The sequence below is a fragment of the Xiphophorus couchianus genome, chromosome 15 (genome assembly GCF_001444195.1).
Source record: "Xiphophorus couchianus chromosome 15, X_couchianus-1.0, whole genome shotgun sequence".
In the NCBI taxonomy this organism is placed as follows: domain Eukaryota; kingdom Metazoa; phylum Chordata; class Actinopteri; order Cyprinodontiformes; family Poeciliidae; genus Xiphophorus; species Xiphophorus couchianus.
The window spans coordinates 11,099,779-11,120,536 of NC_040242.1; the positions used below are offsets into that span (position 1 = coordinate 11,099,779).

General features: G+C 36.9%; 1 protein-coding gene and 1 long non-coding RNA gene across 5 annotated transcripts; one reads left to right on the forward strand and one right to left on the reverse strand.

Moving 5' to 3' along the window:
• Window positions 1–6,469: 6,469 nt before the first annotated feature.
• Window positions 6,470–9,626, reverse strand: LOC114158308 (uncharacterized). The gene is made up of 2 exons (XR_003598387.1): window positions 9,320–9,626; window positions 6,470–8,336 (listed from the first exon to the last, which is right to left on the reverse strand). It is a non-coding gene; the product is annotated as an uncharacterized LOC114158308 (long non-coding RNA).
• Window positions 9,627–10,969: 1,343 nt separating this feature from the next.
• Window positions 10,970–20,429, forward strand: cmtr1 (cap methyltransferase 1). 4 transcript variants are annotated; one of them, XM_028040676.1, is made up of 24 exons: window positions 10,970–11,112; window positions 12,265–12,366; window positions 12,619–12,779; window positions 12,915–13,073; window positions 13,168–13,260; window positions 13,349–13,420; window positions 13,717–13,811; window positions 14,556–14,628; window positions 14,730–14,928; window positions 15,035–15,153; window positions 15,281–15,377; window positions 15,465–15,597; window positions 16,710–16,889; window positions 16,974–17,030; window positions 17,119–17,176; window positions 17,370–17,438; window positions 17,547–17,678; window positions 17,788–17,913; window positions 18,010–18,101; window positions 18,354–18,422; window positions 18,628–18,675; window positions 18,812–18,924; window positions 19,017–19,125; window positions 19,464–19,668. In XM_028040676.1, exons 2-24 carry the CDS (start codon window positions 12,270–12,272, stop codon window positions 19,606–19,608), a joined length of 2,496 nt encoding a protein of 831 aa, XP_027896477.1. In that variant the 5' UTR covers window positions 10,970–11,112; window positions 12,265–12,269; the 3' UTR covers window positions 19,609–19,668. The 4 variants fall into 4 exon arrangements, with proteins under 4 accessions (XP_027896477.1, XP_027896476.1, XP_027896478.1 ...); XM_028040675.1 differs by having other exon boundaries at window positions 10,974–11,356; XM_028040677.1 differs by having other exon boundaries at window positions 10,974–11,172.
• Window positions 20,430–20,758: the final 329 nt, after the last annotated feature.

A 20,758-nucleotide genomic window follows, 5' to 3' on the forward strand; every position in this document is an offset into this window, starting at 1 on the left:
CGAGGACTTATTTCAATGTATGTGCTCTGTCCTCTACATGACTGGTCAAAATCATACAGACTTCATTCAGCAATGGATTTCTTCTCACCACGTGCATTCCACAAAGGCTAGCTTTGTGGAATGCACAACTAATAGTTGTCCTGTAAACACACTCTCCCAGATGACTCCTCCTGAGTTTAAATGAGCCTCTTGGCTGCTTCTTCTTGTCCAGCTTGTCAGTTTAAATACTTTTTAGGTTAGCTGTTTTCACATTTTTACCATTTTTTGTAGATGGATTGAACAATACTCTGTAAGATGTAAGAAGATTGTTTTATGAGCTACCTTGCTTTCAAAAAGTAAAATTTGGATTCATGATTCTACCTTATGCTGCTCTTGCTTTCTTCTTCTAAGAAGATACACCGTCGTTGTGACAACGATGTGACAAAATGTGGAAAAAATTCAAGGATTATTAATTATTTGCATCAAATACCAGTGATAACGTTTAGATTATGCTACATTCAATTTCTGAGACTTGCAATTAGATTAATTATTTAGATCAAAGCTCTTCTAGATATGATTTAACAGAATACAAACAATTTGAGATGTAGGAGGTCCAAGCAAAGTACATCAGTTCTTTTCTTTCTGTCCTTCCCTTAGAAGCCCTTGGCATGGAAAAAACTAGATCACCAGAGTTTAAGGAGTCAGGTTGCATATTTACTATAGACAGAGACTGTTTATTGTATAAAGCGTAAGCCGCAGAATTTACAGTGCTGAAAATGAAATCCCTTTCCCCCTCTGTGAGAGGCCTCCAGCGTCAAAGGAAACAAATAACACATTATGCTGGAGGGCTGACCCCTTAAAATAGCCACAGTTCAGCCACCTCCTCGGCTAAGACCCCTCACCTGATTCAAAGATTTGTAACGTTCCACTTCCACATTCATGCAGTGAGTCATTTGGGAACGTGGATGGAAAATAAATGTTGTCAGAACTCTTCAACACATCTGACAGGGTTGCTTTGATAATACAGGTGGCATGATAAAGTAGGAAATTAACCATTTGTTTCTCTGTAATAGAGTTCTTTAGTGGAGTTTGGTGTTTGTGTTTTTGTTAATGTCAGTTGACATAAACCATGACTGCCTGTTAAGATGAGTCTATCAACTCCTCATTAAGGAGGTCGGTGACCTTTAATCCTGATGCCTTCACGTTGTCAGCTGTTCATTTTAGAGCTCTTCAAGGTGCAGCATTCCCATCCCAGTCTATTTCAACAGGGCCAATATAAAGTTTAGATGGGTCTTACTGTCTGAGACACCCATTCTTAATCACTTCTTTAGATTGTCTTCATCCTATCTAGTGATATGTCTTCCTTTTTTTTTTTAAAGAAAACAGTATCACAAACAGTGAACATTTGACAGAGCTATTTAATTTATTTTCTAAAAAAATAACACCCACCATCCAGCTAATTGATGACCTTTCAGTTTAGGTGGACGGTGGTTTTTTGTTTTTGTTTTTCTGCTGTAGATGGAAGCTGGTGGAGACACGCTTCAGATTTTTATTTGAGAAAAAGTCTGAAAGCTGTCTATTATTCTGCTTCCACTTTATTGTTATGCAATACTTTGTGTCAATGTATCACATTCACCAACGTTTATGGCTGTAAGGTGATGAAATGTGGGAACGTTCAAAAGGTTTCTTAACAGGAGATGTACATTTCTGAGCTCCAGATATTTGGAAATTGACTCTCATACAACATATGATTCATTTACTGCCTTTATTTTTTTTACACATGCATCTTTAGTGAGTTCATTTGTACTTAATTAGACATTAATTTCCACAAAACATATCTGTGAAATTATGTCACCAATTTTTTGGTCGATCTTGCTCACTCAGAGTTACATGTTTTTCTGTTGTTTTTTTGTTTTTGTTTTTGTTTTATAATTTTTAGTTTTTCTGATGTCTTCTGGTGGAATTACAACAACCCCACAAACTGTTTATGTTCTTCATTTCACTCTGCTTGAGTCTGCTTCTCTGGACAACTTCCTGTGCTTGACCTCCACTAATTTAATTATATTTGAATTTAGGACTGTAAACTGTGGACTCATGAACCCCGAGATAATGGTCCTCCCCTTGCCCGTTTTCCCATGCACATAATAATCATAGTTTTTTATGTGATCAATTAGAGTAAATAAATTTGTGCAAAACAGGCTAAATTGCTGTGGGTTAACAGATTTCAGATACATACTACTTAAATACATAAAAGGGGAAAATCTTAAAAGTGTAATGCGTGGTTGATTTTTTTATTTTCACAAAAAAACATTTTTTAACAGTTTTTGTGAATAATCCTCTTTTCCTAAACAAAACCAAAGCAAATAAAGAAATAAAAAAACTGAAATATTCTTCAAGTAATAAAAAAATAATAATTATTACAATGGTAGGATGAGTTGTGAGAATAGCCGATGAGACTTAAAATGTATTACATTTTAGTCAAAAGACTAAAGATGGACCTAAGTAAAAATTAACATTGGTTTTATGTTTCTTTTTGCTAAGTTTGTGATAACAGGATGCCCTCCAGTTTCAGTTAAATGTAATATCATCCACTTAAAGATAACTTCATGCTGCTTTTAAATCTTGGATTAACATCATCCCATCACCAGAAATGTTAGACAATAGGACAAATCTTTACCCAAGATCCCGTAGGGACCTGATTTGAGCTGTTCTGATCTCTTCATGGATTTTTCTGATCCAAATGAGTTTCATAGGTGACATGTGAGCAACTCTGACGTCAAATGCTCTGAAGTTTGAGACACCAGCTCAAATCTGGCAGAGTCAAGCCGCCATGGAGGAAACAAAGCTGGGATTGTCCACTGTGCTTTTACAGTCACACAGACAGATTTAATACACATATTCAACAGCTGATCAGATACTCAAGAGTTAGTTTTATTTTATTTTATTTTTTCAAAGCAGAGTTCGTCATCTTTTTGGCAGTGCAGTTAATTCTGTAGTTATTTACTTTTGTCTCATGAGGATATTGAAAACTTAAGACGTCTTTAGCAAAACCAGGATATAGTTGTTAGAAGACGGCCTTGTAATTATTTTCAAGCTAGTGTAATTATAATTCTGTCACATGAGAATGAAATGGATAAAAGAACAAGGTGTAATTTTAAAGTTAAAGAAAAAAATCCATTAAAAAGGACATTCAAATTATATGAACATGTATTCTGTCTATAGCTTTAATGGACTTTTTGTTTTTTTTACTTTATTGTACATCTTGTCACATTACTGATGTTCATGTCATGCTGTGAACAGAAAGAGCCAGCTGAGATTAACTATGACTCAGCAACGTCTTGATGAGATTCTCAGGTCATCACATCGGGACATTGTTAGCCAGGAAAAGAGATTAGAGCTTTAATTACATTCACAGGCCAAGTCACAAAGATGTTCCTCAGAGACTCAGTTAAGCTGCAGTGAATGGTTAGGATCTGCCGAGTGACGCTCCAGGTTTTACTGAAGTGATGCAGCATATTTTATAAATCATTGACTTATTTACATTGGAGCTTAGCTCAGCACATCTAGTGACCAAAATTGTTGAAAATATTGAAAACCATCAGTCATTTTTCTTCAACTTAATATGTTATTTTGTGTTGGTCCACAATCAAACCCTGAGCTGAGGTTTGTGCCTGTAATGTGGCAAGCTGAAAACCAAATACTACCCTATTGTATATAATCAATAAGACAAAATAAGAAAATACACTTAAACTTAAGTTTCTCTTCCAGAACAACCCTCCATAATAATTTGATGAAAACATTTTGTTTACTTAGGCACCAGCACCCCTCCTGACTCCATTAGGGACAAGGGTGTTAAAAAATGGATGGATGGATGGATGGATGGATGGATGGATGGATGGATGGATGGATGGATGATGGATGGATGGATGCCATTTTGTTTATTTTTCATGACAGTTACTAAAGTTAATTGTTGTTCTTTTGACACTAACACATATTTCCCCTTTTTCCAGCTAGAAATCTCAAAGCTGAAGTAATGCTGGTGGAAGTTGCAAAGAGCGGCAAAGGAGAACTGAATGATAAACTAAAAAAAGCTTTGCAGGAAAATAACTAAAGGTCAGAGAGAGAAGCGGTGCAATGAGATGGTAATACCGCTCTTCATGCAAAGGAACTTGGAAAGTACGTGCTCTTTAACACATTTAAGCAGCTTTTTAAAGTAAAGGTAACTTTTTATTCCATTGGTTAGTGAGGCAGCTGCACACAGGGTTGAATGTGTCTTTAGTGAATATATTCTTCTTCTGCATTTTTTCTTATAAATCCAACTGAGGGCATTTAATAAAAGCATTGACCTGGACATGTATTCATCTGGTTAAGCACAGTAAATGTCACTATTTACCACAAGGTAATTTTGTGTCAAGCCTCATCAGTCATGGACTGCAAACCCAAAATAGATTAGGTGTGTCTCAGCATATTCACCTCCTTCTTAGTGTTTGGGGATAAGATAGCATGTGGGACCTCACACACAGTAATGTTTATTATGAATAAAGCTAGTATAAGTTGGCCTTATACTGTATAGTTCATGTCAAGTTTACTTATGAACCATGCAGATTTAGATTTCAAGTTATTTTAATTTAACCAATTTAATTTTAATTCCGATTGGGCTTGATTGAAGTATGTTTCAAAAGCAAATAAGACAATATGCAAAGGATTCAGATTGGAGAGGGTCTCTTTGCCATTATCCTAATCTTCAACTTCCTCCACAAATTCTTCATCATAAGTAGCTGAGTCGCTCCGAAACATTAATAGTTGTTGTAGCCATTTCTGTTGAATTTTGTAAATTATAATTTCAATCAATTTTGTGCTATACTCAGAGAGGATGAAGCCTTGACTAAGATGATGACTTGATCCTTGAAAATCTGAAATCTTAGGCTCTGCACAGAGCATGAAAGTGATATGTCTGACAAACTCTTGCTTTTCTCTGTGAACAACAATATGACCTGCAGCAGGTTGAATGCTCTTTGACCTAAGCATATTGGTTACATTCTCTCATTTTTGTTTCAATAAAGACTTTGAATAGCCTGAGACTCTATTTTTGTGATTTTGTGTTATAACAATTTAAGTATAATAAGTAGGAGGAAAATCTTTCCAGACACATAAAATCCACAAAAAAAAACAAATGCCAACAACTTCACACTCACTCCTCTTCTGTAGTGAAGACATTCAGCTCTTTGTCGATCCCTGCAAGGCAGAGTAACAAGAGCCCTCTGAATGAGTTGAACTAGAAACACAAAGGGCCTCTGTTTGTATGTGTTCACATCTGTTAACATGGAGGGAGTGAAGAAAGAAGCCGTCTCTGTCCGGGACTCTTCTCTTACCTGAGGGAGGGGAAAGTTGATTAAAAATATTTTTTAAAAGTCTAGCTATACTTGTGTCTCCACCTGCACAAACCACATGGATCTAATTATGTGTCTAAGCGCCAACCAAAGAGCAGGTCACAGCTGACATCAGGAACTCACGTGTTACTTTCACTCAGCATATTTCCATACATTCACTTCTAATCTGTAGGTGGCAGAACTGTAACACTTGACATGCAAGCGCTTGGCTACAGAGTTTGCTTTTATTAAAGCAGCTTACGTCTGTAATTGGGTCAGAACTCCACGCCTGAGCCTCCAGTATCAGGTGGCAGCGACTAGCAGCTCTGGAGCCGACTGCCTGGTGAGCAGATCAGCTCACTTAAGCTAAACTATGTTTAATCAGGCTGCTAGTTAGAAACAAACACATTTTCAAGGGGTCCCAAGAGGTCAGGTGGGGGGGAGGAAGCCCAACTCCAGCTCCAGCCCTGTATAGTCACTATCCCGCATGTTTTAAATACATTCTTGCTTCAACACACCTGAATTAAGTCATCATATCAGTCATCCAGCTCTGCAGAGGCCTTTTAATGAACTACTCATTTGAGACAAGTGGGTTGGAAAAGGGATGCTTCCAAATGTTGCAGGATGGTATAGCTTGATTACTGAAGCTGGTGCCCACTATTCTATGTTTTTTCTGAATGCAATATTAGATATAATATTTAGCGTATAATTGTCTTTTTATGTCTGTAATTGGGTCAGACTCAATTACAGATGTGATTTATTGTTAAATCACATTTACTACATTTCACAGTACTGTTGAAATTGATATTATCTATATATTACATAAATTAGAAAGACTCATATTCTATACTGACTTTTATACTTGTGCAAAAATAATTTTCTATTTCTAAAATTATATTATATATTAGTTCCCCTTTCTAAACATATGTTTGTTTTATCTGCTTACTTTCATTTCTGTCAAATCTTCACACTAGTAGAGACAAATTATACACGTGTTGTATGCTGACATCTAGTGGACACAGCAGGTACTGCTGCCTTCTTTCACGTAAGTTCTTACAAACTAGTCAATAGGCCTATGTCCAGACACCGTATATCACAGAAAACACAAGTCACACCTTAGCTGAGGTTTTTAATGATTTATTGAAACATAAACAATTGTGCACAATGTTTATTAAGGTGCTTTGTTGTGCATCGGGTCCATAAGGGCAAACCGACAGGCCATTCTGAAAAATTACATTTTTTTAAATGTACTTTATTTACTGCACAGATTTCAGTAAACTTGCACTAAATCTTATATTGGCTGTAGGAAACAAACACTGTCATTTAAATCTCTTAGTGCAACAGTTTTGTTTTTAATATATGTAGCAAAGGCATTGTATGCCTTCATACCACAATGCTGCATCAAATACGTTACTGCATCATCGAATACAACTTTTTTTTTTTTTAAATCACACAGTGTCCCTATAAATATATAACTTCCTTACACTTTTTTTCTCATGTCTCAGTTGTAAGCTGGTCTTATCTGTTTTTATCTAAAGAAGATCTTTAGGGATCACCTTACTTATATCATAACCTGTTAATATGCTACATGTCCTTTTACAGTCATGCTATTGTCATAGCCTTCACTTTGCTTTTGCAAAGAGGTTTCAATATGATTATCCTTACAATTACAGTCTAACTGCTCCTATTTACATTCATTGTGCTGTCAAAGTTCATTTTCTCCATTAAAAATGCATCAAGCACAACAAGTACACAGCCACAGTAAGGTACATTTTTTGTTAAGAGACCTCCAACGGTCATTCATCTACATTCAGATTATAATATTCGGAGTGCAACCAAGAGAGATCCATGTGGATTCACCTGTTGACCCAAGGTGGCATCTAGGATGGCTGTCCTGGTTTCTCTGCTCGGCAACAACAAATGAGCCCAGCTGGATGTCTCCCGGTCCACCTCACAAAATAAGCAGAAAGGACTCAATGTCCTGCACTACTAATCTCATTTAGTGTCCAAGAAACACATTCATGGCTACATTTACAGGTAATATTCACAGATAAATGTAAGAGTACACAATTGTTAACTTCCTAAATTTTGACCTGAATAGATATTTTTCTCTTCTGAGATTTTGTTATGAGTCTTCACAGCATGGTGATTCTCTGACAGAATGTATTTGCTTCATCACATATTGAGGTGAGCATCACATATAGTGATACTTATCACACACTGTAGCTCTAATGTTTTCCTTTTTTTTTGCAAATTTGCGACTTCTAACTGAATAATTCCATGATAAGGCATGGGAAAGTGGGAGAGCTGAGGACCGTGATCCAAGTACAACATGAACCAAGTTCCAAAGAAACATCATTAGCTGCCTTTCCTTTTGTCTGTGCATCTTTAACATTCAACAAAAAATACTCTGCTGTGCAGAAAAAATAAAGGTACCTCTTATTGGGACCCATTTAAACAAAACTGTAAGGCAACACGCTTGTCAGTCCAAACACAACAAAAATAATAATACTAAATAGTTAGAACTTTGGTGAATGTTGAACCTGATTCGGATAATGAAAAACTGCAAACAGCAACATAAACATACGATGAGCAAGTTTGCAGTTGTTGATATTTTGGGAAATAATTATGTTTAATTTCATAAAAAGACTCAAAGACTGAATATTGGAATAAAAGCTGCCAAATGGTAGAATACTTCTGTCATCAGTATCTCTAAAGATTTTGTCTGGTTCTGTCAAAATCCAGAAAACTGTCACAAGGAAAACACTTTCTAAATGACCCAGATATATATACATATATATACATATAGAAAACTTGGTGTCTCCTCCATCTCTGTCATCTGAAGAGATGAGTGGATGGCTTGCAGTGGAGTGTGAGCTGGCGGGAGCTGTAGCCAGACAAACCCACACCAATCAGACCCATCAGGAGAGCCAGGTATGGCGTGGCAGTGATCTCCCTGTTCTGCAGCACCGTCTGGGCTGCCTGGGTCTAGAAAAAAAGAGTATAGGAGTATAAGAGCTATCCATCTCCACGAATTGCAGCTATGTCATTCCTGCCACTGGAAAATAAACAATCTGAAAAAATGTGACCCTCCAAGACTAGACTCATTCCAGTAGTGGTCTTTTCCTAAAGGAAAAGGTGGATCAAAGTCTCCATATTATGTCTGTTTGACTTTGTTTCTATCACAATGGAAGATTTTTGCAAGTTTTTATAAGTTATTTCTGAAACTTGGGCAGATACAGGACACCATAAAGCATTTCTGATTGTATTTTTTATGTAAAAATGCTTACTCTAAAAGCTAAATTCAAACCATTTACATCTTTTGCATCTCATCAGAACATACAACAAATACTTCAGTTCATTCATCCTCACTTATGTTTGACTCTGCATCGATATTCAGAACAACATCTCAGCAACAAAAAAAATAAACAGATGCTGCAATTTTTTTAATTAAAATTTGCGTTAGAGCTCTAAAGTTCGTCTGCACGTGTCTGAAATAACAATCAGGACAAATGGCTTTAATGCAACTGCAACAGAAATCCAATTAGAGGGTATTTGCCCGACCTGAAGACAACTTCAAATCAAATCCATTTAAAGACAGGCTACTGTGGTTCTCTATCCTAATCCTGCCAGGACTCAGACAAATGTAAGCTCTTTGGAAATCAGGGTTGTTGTTAGAAAGAAATTTCTAAAAGATGCTATGTCGATTACCAAAATTAGTATTTTCGGTTGAACAAATTAACTTTAAATATGGTGCATAGAAAGATAAGTAACAAAATACTGTGCAGCATAATTTATTCACAGCCACATAATTCTTCATTTTAAAAAAATCAAAAGATATGCACTCAGCATAGTTATAAGAGGTTTTTTGTTATTTCCGTCCCTGATTTGCCACTGTAGAGCTACGGCAAAGTCTAAAATGATCTGAAATCTATCCACACAAGAAGAACATCTGAAAGCATCACACAAACCTGCAGATATCTGATGTATCCAGGGGTCAGGCGAGGGATGCGAAAAAACATTCTTGTTCCCTTCAGTGCTTTACAGTTGAGGCCACAAAACTCCTCTGGAACTTGCCCTCAGGAGCTGCTGCGGGGCAACTGTATCCCACTGTGTCTTTGTGTTGAGGCAGCAACAGCTCTCCCCGGTGTCTGCAGGCAAGAACACTTCAATCAGATGATCTGCTCTAGGGAAATCCAGTCCCTAGAGGTTGTATATAAACCTTTGGATGTATTGTCATTGCGTAAGCTGGACGGTTTGTGCGTATCGTTGTGTGTGGGGGTGGGTGTGCGTGTGTGTGTGTGTGTATTCGTGTCACTAATGGATTAGCAGGTCCACTGGCGACACAGTGGATTATTATACCTGGGATAGATGTTCCAAGTCTTTTGTCCACCAATTAAGAGCAGGGAAAAATACACTAACATGCAACAATGGATAACAAAGCTACACTCCAGTGACGTCTACTGGGACACTGTTAAGTAGTTTTAACAATTAAGAACAATTAAAGTTTGTTCCCATTCTAAAAGGTTTACAGAGGAATCTGGCACAGCTGTCTGAAACAACATTTTCTACTCCTATTCATCATCTGTGATGGCAGAAGTCCACCAGTCACTTCATACAGAAGAAAAAAACACAAATATAAATTTATTAATTTAGGCTTGAATGGTATGTTGAGGAACAGTTTTTATTTTTTTTATTAAAACAAACACTAATGACATAACAGACAAAATACAGTGCCTTCCGCAGAAATTCATTAACTTTTTGACATTTAGTTATAACCACAATCATCAAGATACTTTAATGGGAACTAGTCTGAACTGTGACTGAGCCAAATATAACATAGATAAGTTTTGATCTGAAATAGTCCATTGTATCTCTGGCTGTATATTTAGTCTGACGGTTGAACCTCCACTCAGACCTTAGGTTTTTGCAGCCTCTAACAAGTTACTATTATTACTACTTTTTTTCATAATTGTTCTGTATTTAAGCCCATCCATTTACCGATTAATCATTATTACTTTTACTGTCCTTGCTGAAGAAAGCAAGGCAAGGACAGCATTATATGATGCTGACAATATGTGATACTCAGTGTGGGGACACTGAGTTTGAAGTGTTAGAGTTTTGCCACATATAGCACTTCTGTTTGTAAGTAAAATATATTTATTTCTTCCACTTTAAAAATTAAGTAAGTGCTCTTTGTATTAAATACATTCAATTTTAATGAAAGTTTAATTTATTTCAATAATTAAATTCAATTACTTTCCCAAATACAAGTGTTATGAATATTTTTTAAAGGCAATTTGTAATTTTCAAAGTAAAAAAGAAACAAGTTGCAGTTTAAAATGATTCTTACGACCCAAACATTACAAATACGTATCATAAAAAATTACAAGGCAAGTAGCCTAACTACAGTATTTAAAACACATTTTGTATCCAAGCAGTATTTTAAAACCGCTGTAAACATGTTTGCTACATCATACGAGCATTTACCCTTGATACACTGCTGAGAAATAATATAAGGAAGAGAAAATTTTAAATTATAAACACGCTGTAAGAACAAAACGCCTCAGTTTTTTAAAAAAGATCTCCACGCTGTTGTGTTGGGAGCCTTTCGGAAGTTACGTCATCTCTATGCGTCCGTCTGAGAAGAAGGACGCTCTGATTAAGGAGAGCGGGCTAATGTTAACTTCAGAAACTGCTTTTTTGGCACATTTTTCTATTCAAAATAAAACTGTTACTCGAACGTTTTGAAACATTTATGACAGTAAGTCCCAGTCGGTGTTATTTCCCCTCAGAAGAGCGAGGCTTTTCCCCCTCCGAGCTGGTAAAACAAAAAATAGTTGGCTAACATTGCACGCTAACGGCTAATGCTGCGTAGTTTCATTTCATTGAAAACAGACTGCAGTAGCCCGTTAAATTTTTTTTACGCCTGTTGGTGTTTTCTACAAAAACATATCTCGGAGACTGACATGGGCCTGTACTCAATACATTTACCACATAATCGATAGGTAATGGTTTGCATTTGAAAGTGTTGATTGTTTGTTTGTGTGTAGTTCCTGGCAGGGATGTTGAAGTTGTTGAATTTGAGGGAGAAGGGCGATTTTTATTCCTTGTTTAGCTACAGTTAAGCAACACAAACGGCCTTAACAAAAATTTTAAATTAAAATTTACTGTTAAAGTATCAGTTCTGTAGTTGCAATTATTGAAAAAATATTAGACACATGCTGTTCCTTTTAAAATTACATTTATTTAACTATTTTCATCCTAGAAAATAACTAGTACATCCTTTTTGATCAAACATAGCAGATGGTTAGATTTAAAATACTACCTTGCTTTCATGAAAACTCAAAAGTATCCATAAAAATTTATTATGTGAATTCTTAAATTTAAAATTTTAACATGAATAAAACATGAATCAAAATTTTCTGTATTTGTTATTATAGTCACAGGTCAGATCCAATCAAGGAGAAATTGGGTAATTCCATTTACTGGCCAATAAATTGATGCATCTTCATTTAACTGCATTAGAACTACAGTCCCCAATTGTGTCTCCCCATATTTACACACTCAACCTCCTAACTGTGATCTGAATAGTACTGTGGAAAATGGAGCAGGAAATTATATAATTTTACATAATACAAGTTTATAATGAGCAAAGTGTTTCCAGTTCAGTTATGTCTGTTTTGTTGTGTTTATATTCAAAATTTCAATTGATTATTTATATTCATCCATAATTTTGCAAAGTGAAACAGATTAAAACCTCCATTCTTAATTGTTCGTTGTTGGCCTGGTGTTTATCTGTTGAAGGTGTAATCCCATTAAAGATCTTGTTTTTTGTTTTTTTTTACTGTAATTCACATCACATTGACTTGCAGCAGTTTTTGCTTTCACCGTCACTCTTCTGTTTTGTTTTTAGCAATAATGAAAAGAAGAGCAGATGCAACATATTCACCTCTGCCGGGGACAAAGAGGCGGGTCAATGAAAGCAGCTCAGATGAAGAGTCATTATCTAGACAAGGTAAGTACATTTATATTCACCATTAACAAACAAAATGCGTTGGCAGTTTAAAAGAATTAAGTAAGTGCTCTTTGTGAGCTAACCTGACTAACATTATGTGTGCTTTTTGCACGTTTTCAGTATGTATTTGATGAGCTAAATTTGCCCTGGATCTGTCAATTCCAGATGTTTTTAAACAAAAAGACATAATATCCTAAAATTTATAAACTGACACACACCTATTGTTCTATTTGTATGTGTCTTCTTGTCCAGACTCGAGCCAAAATGACTCCCTCAGTGACCAGGAGGATCACAGGCCGAGCTTCTCTATGCCGTCCATATCAGCATCCTCCTTTGATGCCCAAGACAATGACGACTCCGCTCAGAACCCCTCAAAGTTCTCCATGTACAACAGCGTGTCGCAGAAGCTCATGGTGATCAAATCAAAACCTCATTATATTTTTTGATATTTTGAGATCTCTGAAATCTTGCTATTTTGTAGTAAGATTGTTCAGAAGAGTATTACATCCTGTGTTTTAATAACGTTTCTATCATGTCTTCTTCCACAGGCAAAAATGGGCTTTAGAGAAGGAGAAGGTCTGGGTAAGTTCAGCCAGGGGCGCAAAGAGATCGTAGAGGCTTCTACCCAGCGTGGAAGGAGGGGCTTGGGGCTCACGCTGCAGGGTTTCCAGGGAGAACTCAATGTTGACTGGCAGGATGAACCAGAGGTCAGCAAAACCAGTGCTCACCTTTTGTTTGTTTTCACCACTTTTATGTTAGACATGTTTTGTTAGAACAAAGATCTCAACTTTGTCTTCACAGCCCAGTGCAACTGAGAAGGTCGACTGGTTTCCAGAATGCACCACAGAGATCCCAGATGCAGATGAGCTGAGGGACTGGTTGATTCCGGGACCGGTAATTTATCAACATTTATCAGCTTTGACACTTTTATTCTTGTATTTTGCTTTATTGAAATTTAAGTCTTTGTTTTATCTCCGGGCAGAGAAAACTAAAGATTGAGGATGAAACAGAGTTTTGTACAGAAGATCTTCTTCACACGCTTCTACGGTGCAAGGTCATATTGAAAATACCAATTATTTATTAAGTCTGATGTAATATAAGAACTGAAGGAAATAAAAGCGGCTTAACTAATTATGGTACTAAACTCAAAGAGAAGTTTTGTCCTGATAATTTATGTGTATTTCATCTACAAAGAACATTTCAATCTTTAAACTTTTCAAACCAAAGCTGCCTTCAATAAAAATCCCAAATTTTGATATTTAGCTAATTTTTTTCGTCTGTGCATTATTGCAAAACTTTCATAGTGTTGGGTACTTTTTTCATCTTAATCCAAAATGTTGTGGTATCTAGACGGTGTTTGATGATCTGGAGGGCGAGGAGATGAGGAGAGCCCGAACACGCTCAAACCCTTATGAGACGATCAGAGGAGGAATCTTTCTCAACAGGTAAAGGTTTATGCTGCAAATCACTAGCTGCTCTTTTTTTAAACTTTAGATAATGTTAAAATAATCTTTTTTGTATTTTTGCTCCATTGTGTAGGCTCATTTTGTACAACTCCAAATTATAGGGGTTTTTTTTAGGTTACAAAACATACTTACAAAATAGAACTATCTCATTTGTCACAGTTATTGAAGAAATGTTGTAATTAAATGATTTTCATTTTTAAAAATATGAATTTTTACTAATCATATTACAACTCAGTGAAAGATCAAAGCTGTATGTTCATTAACATTCTCCTTTTTTTTCATTTATATTCTCAACTGAATGCAGCATGTGAGAAAATATTGAATGAAAGTGTAAAAGCCGTGTTCATAGAGAATTGCCATCTATAAATAGGTAGAAACTTTTAAGATGTGTCAAGTATGGGAAATCTCCTTCAGAGATTTTGACAGTAGGATAAAGCTGCTGATTTATGTTTTCTTTAAAAGAAAAATAAACAATTCTGAGCCCAAAAGGACATCTACAACAGTGAAGCAAGGTTTATAAAGATGTTACAGCAGTAGCCACTATGACAGATCCAAATGCCTTGAAAGCAAAAAACTAAATGTAATCACTTTTATTACTTTTAGTAATTAAACAGTTATACCACAATTACAATTTTAATGGCATAAAAATATTGAAAAGCAAGGAATGTTGTGTATAAAATTGTTCCTGTTTTGTCATCTCATCACTTTTTCCTCTGTATTTAGAGCAGCCATGAAAATGGCCAACATCGATCACTGCTTTGACTACATGTTCACTAATCCAAAGGATTCTCAAGGGGTGAGCGTGTTACACCTAATATACACTGTATTGAAACTTTGGTTACAAAACGCAGACTCACATAAACACATTGATCAAATAAACTCTCTTATAATGTGTAGAAATCCCGGATGAAGGACCACGAGGGCGAGCTTCTGTACTTTGGCGACGTCTGTGCCGGGCCCGGTGGCTTTTCAGAGTACATCCTGTGGAGGAAACGCTGGCACGCTAAAGGCTTCGGGATGACGCTGAGAGGGCCGTGCGATTTCAAACTGGAGGATTTCTACGCAGCGCCCAGCGAGTTGTTTGAGCCTTACTATGGTGTGTTGATAAAATCGTCACGTCTCAGAGGGCAGAAGAGAGGCATCTTATATTTGAGATCATAAATGATTCAGTGGAAACTTGACCTGTGCTGTGTGTGTCTCAGGTGAGGGTGGAGTGGACGGGGATGGCGACATTACTCTGCCTGAAAACGTGACCGCGTTTCGTAACTTTGTCATGGAGAACACAGACAGAAGAGGGCTGCATTTCCTCATGGCAGACGGGGTAAGACGACTTCTAAGCAGTAACTGCCTGAGGTTTTTTCTTCACGTTTCAGAAGCATGATGTAAGCCTGGTGTTTTCAGTGTAGTCAGCTGGTGATCGGTTTTGATGTGATTTCTGTGGTTGGTAGGGTTTCTCTGTGGAGGGCCAGGAGAACATCCAGGAGATTCTCACCAAGCAGCTGCTGCTCTGTCAATTCCTCACTGCCCTCTCCACTCTCAGGACAGGTACAAGTGTGTGTAAATGCTTTCAGAAAACTCAACAAATTAGTGGAGCTCTCTCTAAGGAAATCTATTTTTTCCTTTTCCTTCCAGGTGGACATTTTGTATGTAAAACCTTTGACCTCTTCACTCCTTTCAGCGTGGGTTTGGTGTACCTGCTCTACCTCTGCTTCGACAGGATCTCTCTCTTCAAACCCGTCACCAGCAGGCCAGCCAACTCTGAGAGGTGGGCTCAGTGACAAAATGATCCAGACGAGTTTATTTGTGTTGAACTCAGGAATGAGACATCTAGATTGCTCATACCTGAGAAGCATTTAAGCCTCAAGATAATTAATCTCTGTATAGATCAGTTTCAAAATCAGCCTTTTTATGGCTATAACAATTTAAGATTCTCTGAGATATTTTTCATCTTCCTTCTGTTGGCTAGGAATCACACAGCAGCATTTTAGATGAACTGCAGCTTTCTGATGGATCTTTTTTCGTTCAATGACACCATTACTTACTTTGTTTTTAACCCCACTGAGTGTAGTGCAGTGCTAATTTATGGGACCAAAACCAATGACTGCGACTTTTACTTAAATAAGCTGGAGGAAATACTGACCCGCACACTCCAGATGTTTTAAGGTCAAAGTAATAGTGGTTTTAGAGCATTTGAAGTGTTGTAAACTTTTGCCACATACAGTAGCTTTGAACATTGCCCTTATAAAAGATTTACAAGACTAAGATCTAGAGGTAATTTAAGGCTGGTTTTGTCACCACTGCTTGGGGGATTGTTGGACTTAATACTTAATGGCTTACAGAATTCTATTTATCTCTTTATAGTTTTATGTTTCCTGTTAAAATAGCAGTTGGTCTAAATATTAATCACCATTGTAATGCAGCTCAGTTGCAATTTAAAATTTAGGAATGCTTTTAATTGGAAACCTGAGCCACAAGTGTTGCTCACATTATTTAAAGCACTATTCCCAGTGTTTGTTGTTAGAAATGTGCTGTATAAATAATTTTGACCTTGAGTCATCAGTACTTTTTAGTTCTTTTAATGTTATGCTAAAAACCATAAATGATTATTACAAATACAAAAACATGCACTTATGTCTTATTTTTATATATCCAAAAAATTCACCTTCTCTCAGGTGTGTATGGTTTAAGCCAGTGCAGTTAGATTCCATCAACAACCTGCTTGTCGACTGTCGCTGCCAGTTCTGTCTGCAAGATTGACCTAACACTAAACTTAAAGAAAATGTGTCAATCTATTTTTCTGCTTTTGGCCAAGTATTTGTGATACAATTTCCTCCTTTAAGTAAAGAAGCTACTGTCTTGCCTTCGTGTGATGTTCAGGTACATCGTGTGCCGCGGTCTGAAACCAGGTTCGGATGCGGTCAGAGAGTACATGTTCAAAATCAACCTGAAGCTGAACCAGTTCAGGAACAAAGACACTGATGTTACAGAGGTGGTTCCACTGAGCATCATAAAGGACGACACAGACTTCTTCCAGTTCATGGTCAACTCCAATGAGAGGTAGGGACGCCGTTTTCAACATGTTGCACCAGCTGCTTATTTAACAACTTTCCTGACAAAGACTGCGTTCTACTGTGAGTTCAGCCTCTGTGTAGTCCAGATCAAGGCCTTGGCAAAGATCCACGCTTTCGTCGTGGACCCGTAAGCAAACACAACTGAGTGCAATATTTGTATTAACTCATAATCAGATGAATGTCATGTCTGACAGTGGCTGTTGTCATATTTAAAGGGCGCTCTCAGAGCCGAGACAAGCTGACATCAGGAAGGAGTGCTTAAAGCTTTGGGGGGTGAGTGGAGAAACTGTAAACTCTACAGATTTACTGTAATTTGAACACCTTCTTTTCCAGAGAGAAATTAATATCAATAGACATCAATATGTACATATTTCTTTTGAAAGAGCTGAATAATTCATTTTCTTATTTTTTTAACATAACTGTTGTTTTATACTGTCACTCATAGTTAACTGGTTTCTGATTCTAGGTACCAGACAAGGCCAGAGTCGCTCCTTCTTCATCCGACCCAAAAAACAAATTCTATGAGCTGACAAAGGTTTGATATGAAAGATATGGAAATATTTTTATCTTTTATGTAAAATCTTGAAAAAGATCAAATGTTGTTGTGTTTAAAGGGATTTTTCTTTCCTGTGTTGTGCCTCAGAACTCAGATGTTGATGCGTTCCAGAGCAAGATTACTCCTCTAGACTCCAAGACGCTCGCTAAGCTGCGACAAATCTTTGACTACAGGTGCATTGTGGGAGGTGGAGAGCAGATCTTCCTGCTTGCATTGGGGGTAGGTCTGAAGGGACAGGGCTTCCAGTATAATTTATTTATATCAAGAGAAATAGAGTGCTAACTATGTGCTTTTTTTAAAACTCATTCTCTGTTATCTGACTGTGTAGAAGTCTCAGATATACACGTGGGACGGGAAAATGCCCCTGCGCTGGAAGAAAATGGAAAATTTTAAGCTGGAGTTGCCAAGGGAAACACTCCTCAGTGTGGAGATCGTTCAAGAACTGAAAGGGGAGGTGAGAACCGGGCCGAATCTTAATGTTTATAAAAACAAAACAAATGGACAAAAAAAAGATCTGAATCAAATATAACACCATCTGTTTGGTTCTCAGGGTAAAGCTCAGCGCAGAATCAGTGCTGTCCATGTAATGGATGCACTGATTCTTAATGGTACTGATGTAAGAGATCAGCACTTCAACCAGCGGTAAGATGTTGGCTCTGTTACAAAGTTTTCTGGATTTATCTTTAAAACACATTATTTTGTTCGTTTTGGATTCACTCAAAGCATTTGTAGGAATCGGAACGTTTCTCTGGTTGGGAACATTCATGTATGTTTTTGGCCCCGCAAGTGATATCTGTACTGCAGACATCCACCACAATTAAAAGAAAACTGTGAAAAGAGCTGAGAGTTGGCCACAGTGTTCTTGTTTATGCTTTGTGTTTTTAAAATTTGCAGAATCCAGATGGCTGAGAAGTTTGTGAAGGCGGTGGCAAAACCCAGCAGAACAGACATGAACCCAATCAGGTGACAACTGTACCAAATTCAGCCATTTTTACCACTTCTTTCACTTTTCACTGGAAAACATTGAACTTAAATTACGAGAACATTATATTTTGTCAAAATTTATCTCAAATTTGAAATTGAAGTCATGCTGCCAAATTATTTTAATTTAAGTGGCCCCTGGTACTATAAAGTAAATATTCACATACTTTTTTTTTCTCCCAACCAGAGTCAAGGAAGTTTACAGACTAGAGGAAATGGAGAAAATCTTTGTCAGGTAAAAAATTGATCTCCCATTGGCTACCTGTAATAATAGGGTTTCTCTGTTTTCTTTAAGATCAGTGCTATTTTAGTTGTTTTCATAAGAAATTGTCTCCAACGATGCAAATTGATCTTTTTTTTTCCTCAAACAGACTAGAGATGAAGATGACCAAGAGCTCAGGAGGCGTCCCTCGTCTGTCCTACACCGGCAGAGATGACAGGCACTTCCTTCCCACAGGCCTCTATATCATTAAAACTGTCAATGGTGAGTATTTGTGCTTTTCAGTATATAGCAGTGGATGTGTTAAAATATAAAAATAAAAGCAAAACTTTGTTTTTCTTTCTGTTGCCCTTCAGAGCCGTGGATGATGGCATTCAGCAAAAACTCAAACAAGAAGTTTTTCTATAACAAGTTAACCAAGGAATCGACTTATGAGATGCCACCAAATGCTGCTGCTCCTTTCCGGTATGTATTACGCCTTTCTATTCAGTCCTACAATACATTGCAAAAGTGTCAATACACCGTTAAGATGAAGGGGTGTGAAGTGTTAAAAGCTTTAACTGGCAATGATAGAACAACAGAAAGTAAAGTGGAAGGAAAACATTATTTCCAGAGTGGAGCTTTGCAGTCCACAGTTTTGTTTGTGATAAACTTTTAAAACCAAGTGTTGTTTTCCTTCCGCTTATAACTTTGCACAACCTTTTGGTGGTCATCTACATAGAAGCCTAATCAAAGACAGTAAGTAAATAAATGTAATAAAAGTAGATAATCTCTGAAATATCTGGTTTGTTTTAATTCTTCAGCGTCTGTCACTCTGAGCGACTCTTCTGGGCCTGGGTGGAAGGGGTCATCGTCCACGATTCTCAGACCCGAACAGACCCAGAGAAACTGTCCAAAGATGAATTTTTAACCTTCATCCATCAACATCACCAGTACAGAATACAGTAATGAACCTTCAAGATCTTCGTCAGCTGCAGACCGTCCTCTGAGGCACAAAGTGATGGAGCGCCTTGGAAAAGGCCGTGTGATCCATTGATCATTATTTATTTGACGATAAAGTCTTCAGATTATAAAACGTTTTTTTATGTGGCCACTCAACTTATTGTTCATTCATTAAACTGCTTTAAGACCACTATCAAGCTCCTTGCTTTGATGACTTTCAGGGAAGTTTTTTTTAACTGAAGGTATGAATTATTGGCTGTCCTTTGAACCAGTTTGCTTCCTCATTATTTCCTACCCCCTCAGTGAACTACACTGAATCATACTGTCTTACACAACAATATGGAGACAATGAAAATGATGCTTTTTTTTACCATGCTTTGACCTCTCCTGTGCATCTGTGTTTTCTCAACTTCTTGATGGGTGATATACTTTGCTGTGCTTTCATACATCACTTTACCAATGATGGGATTAAACTATGCATCAGTGTCTATATGGTCAGTGTAGCCTTCTTAAGAACTGCTATAATGCCATGACTCGTCTTCTTCACAGAAGATGAAGCTGGATACTAAAACCAGCCGCAGCTCTGCTTTTCCCTCACTTTTTTACAGCCTGGTTGTAGCAGCGCACTGTGTGTGTGGCCTAAAACTCTGTTTTTAAGTTTGATTTCCTTTGCTTTTTGTGCCTGACAATTTTTGTAAATGCTGCAATGTATTTATTTTTCTGTTGAGTGAAATCTCAAGCTATTAGATGTAAATAGTAGCGAATAAAGGGATGACACTGTTGCCACACATTGGTGAAACTAGATTAAAGTCAGATAATCAAAGATATTTTAGAGCTTCATTTTTACCTGTTTTGCCCTCCATAATTTATGGTACAATCTATAAATAGGTGTATTTTTTATTGCAGTGAAATAATCTAATACTAGTTATTTTTAGAAATATCCAACTATTAATTTGATGTATTTATTCACTGGGGTCAATAAATATCACATTAGGAGACGATTTCAATGAAAAACTTTACAACGCTACTGTATAAAACAGAAAAGTAGCTGGAGTGGAGCATTATTTAAAATTTATACAGTTTTTTTTTAAAGGGCCAAGATGTGTGTGGAACTTTTAGTGATCCATCGCTTTTTGTCCCTGAGGTATAAATGTGA

What these genes read in the sequence shown, in the direction of transcription:
- cmtr1 (XM_028040676.1), top strand. Translation starts at nt 12,270, where the DNA reads ATGAAAAGAAGAGCAGATGCAACATATTCACCTCTGCCGGGGACAAAG. An exon ending in GCGTGTCGCAGAAGCTCATG is followed by an intron (nt 12,780 to 12,914) that starts GTGATCAAATCA and finishes CTTCTTCCACAG; the next exon opens with GCAAAAATGGGCTTTAGAGA. An exon ending in ACTGGTTGATTCCGGGACCG is followed by an intron (nt 13,261 to 13,348) that starts GTAATTTATCAA and finishes ATCTCCGGGCAG; the next exon opens with AGAAAACTAAAGATTGAGGA.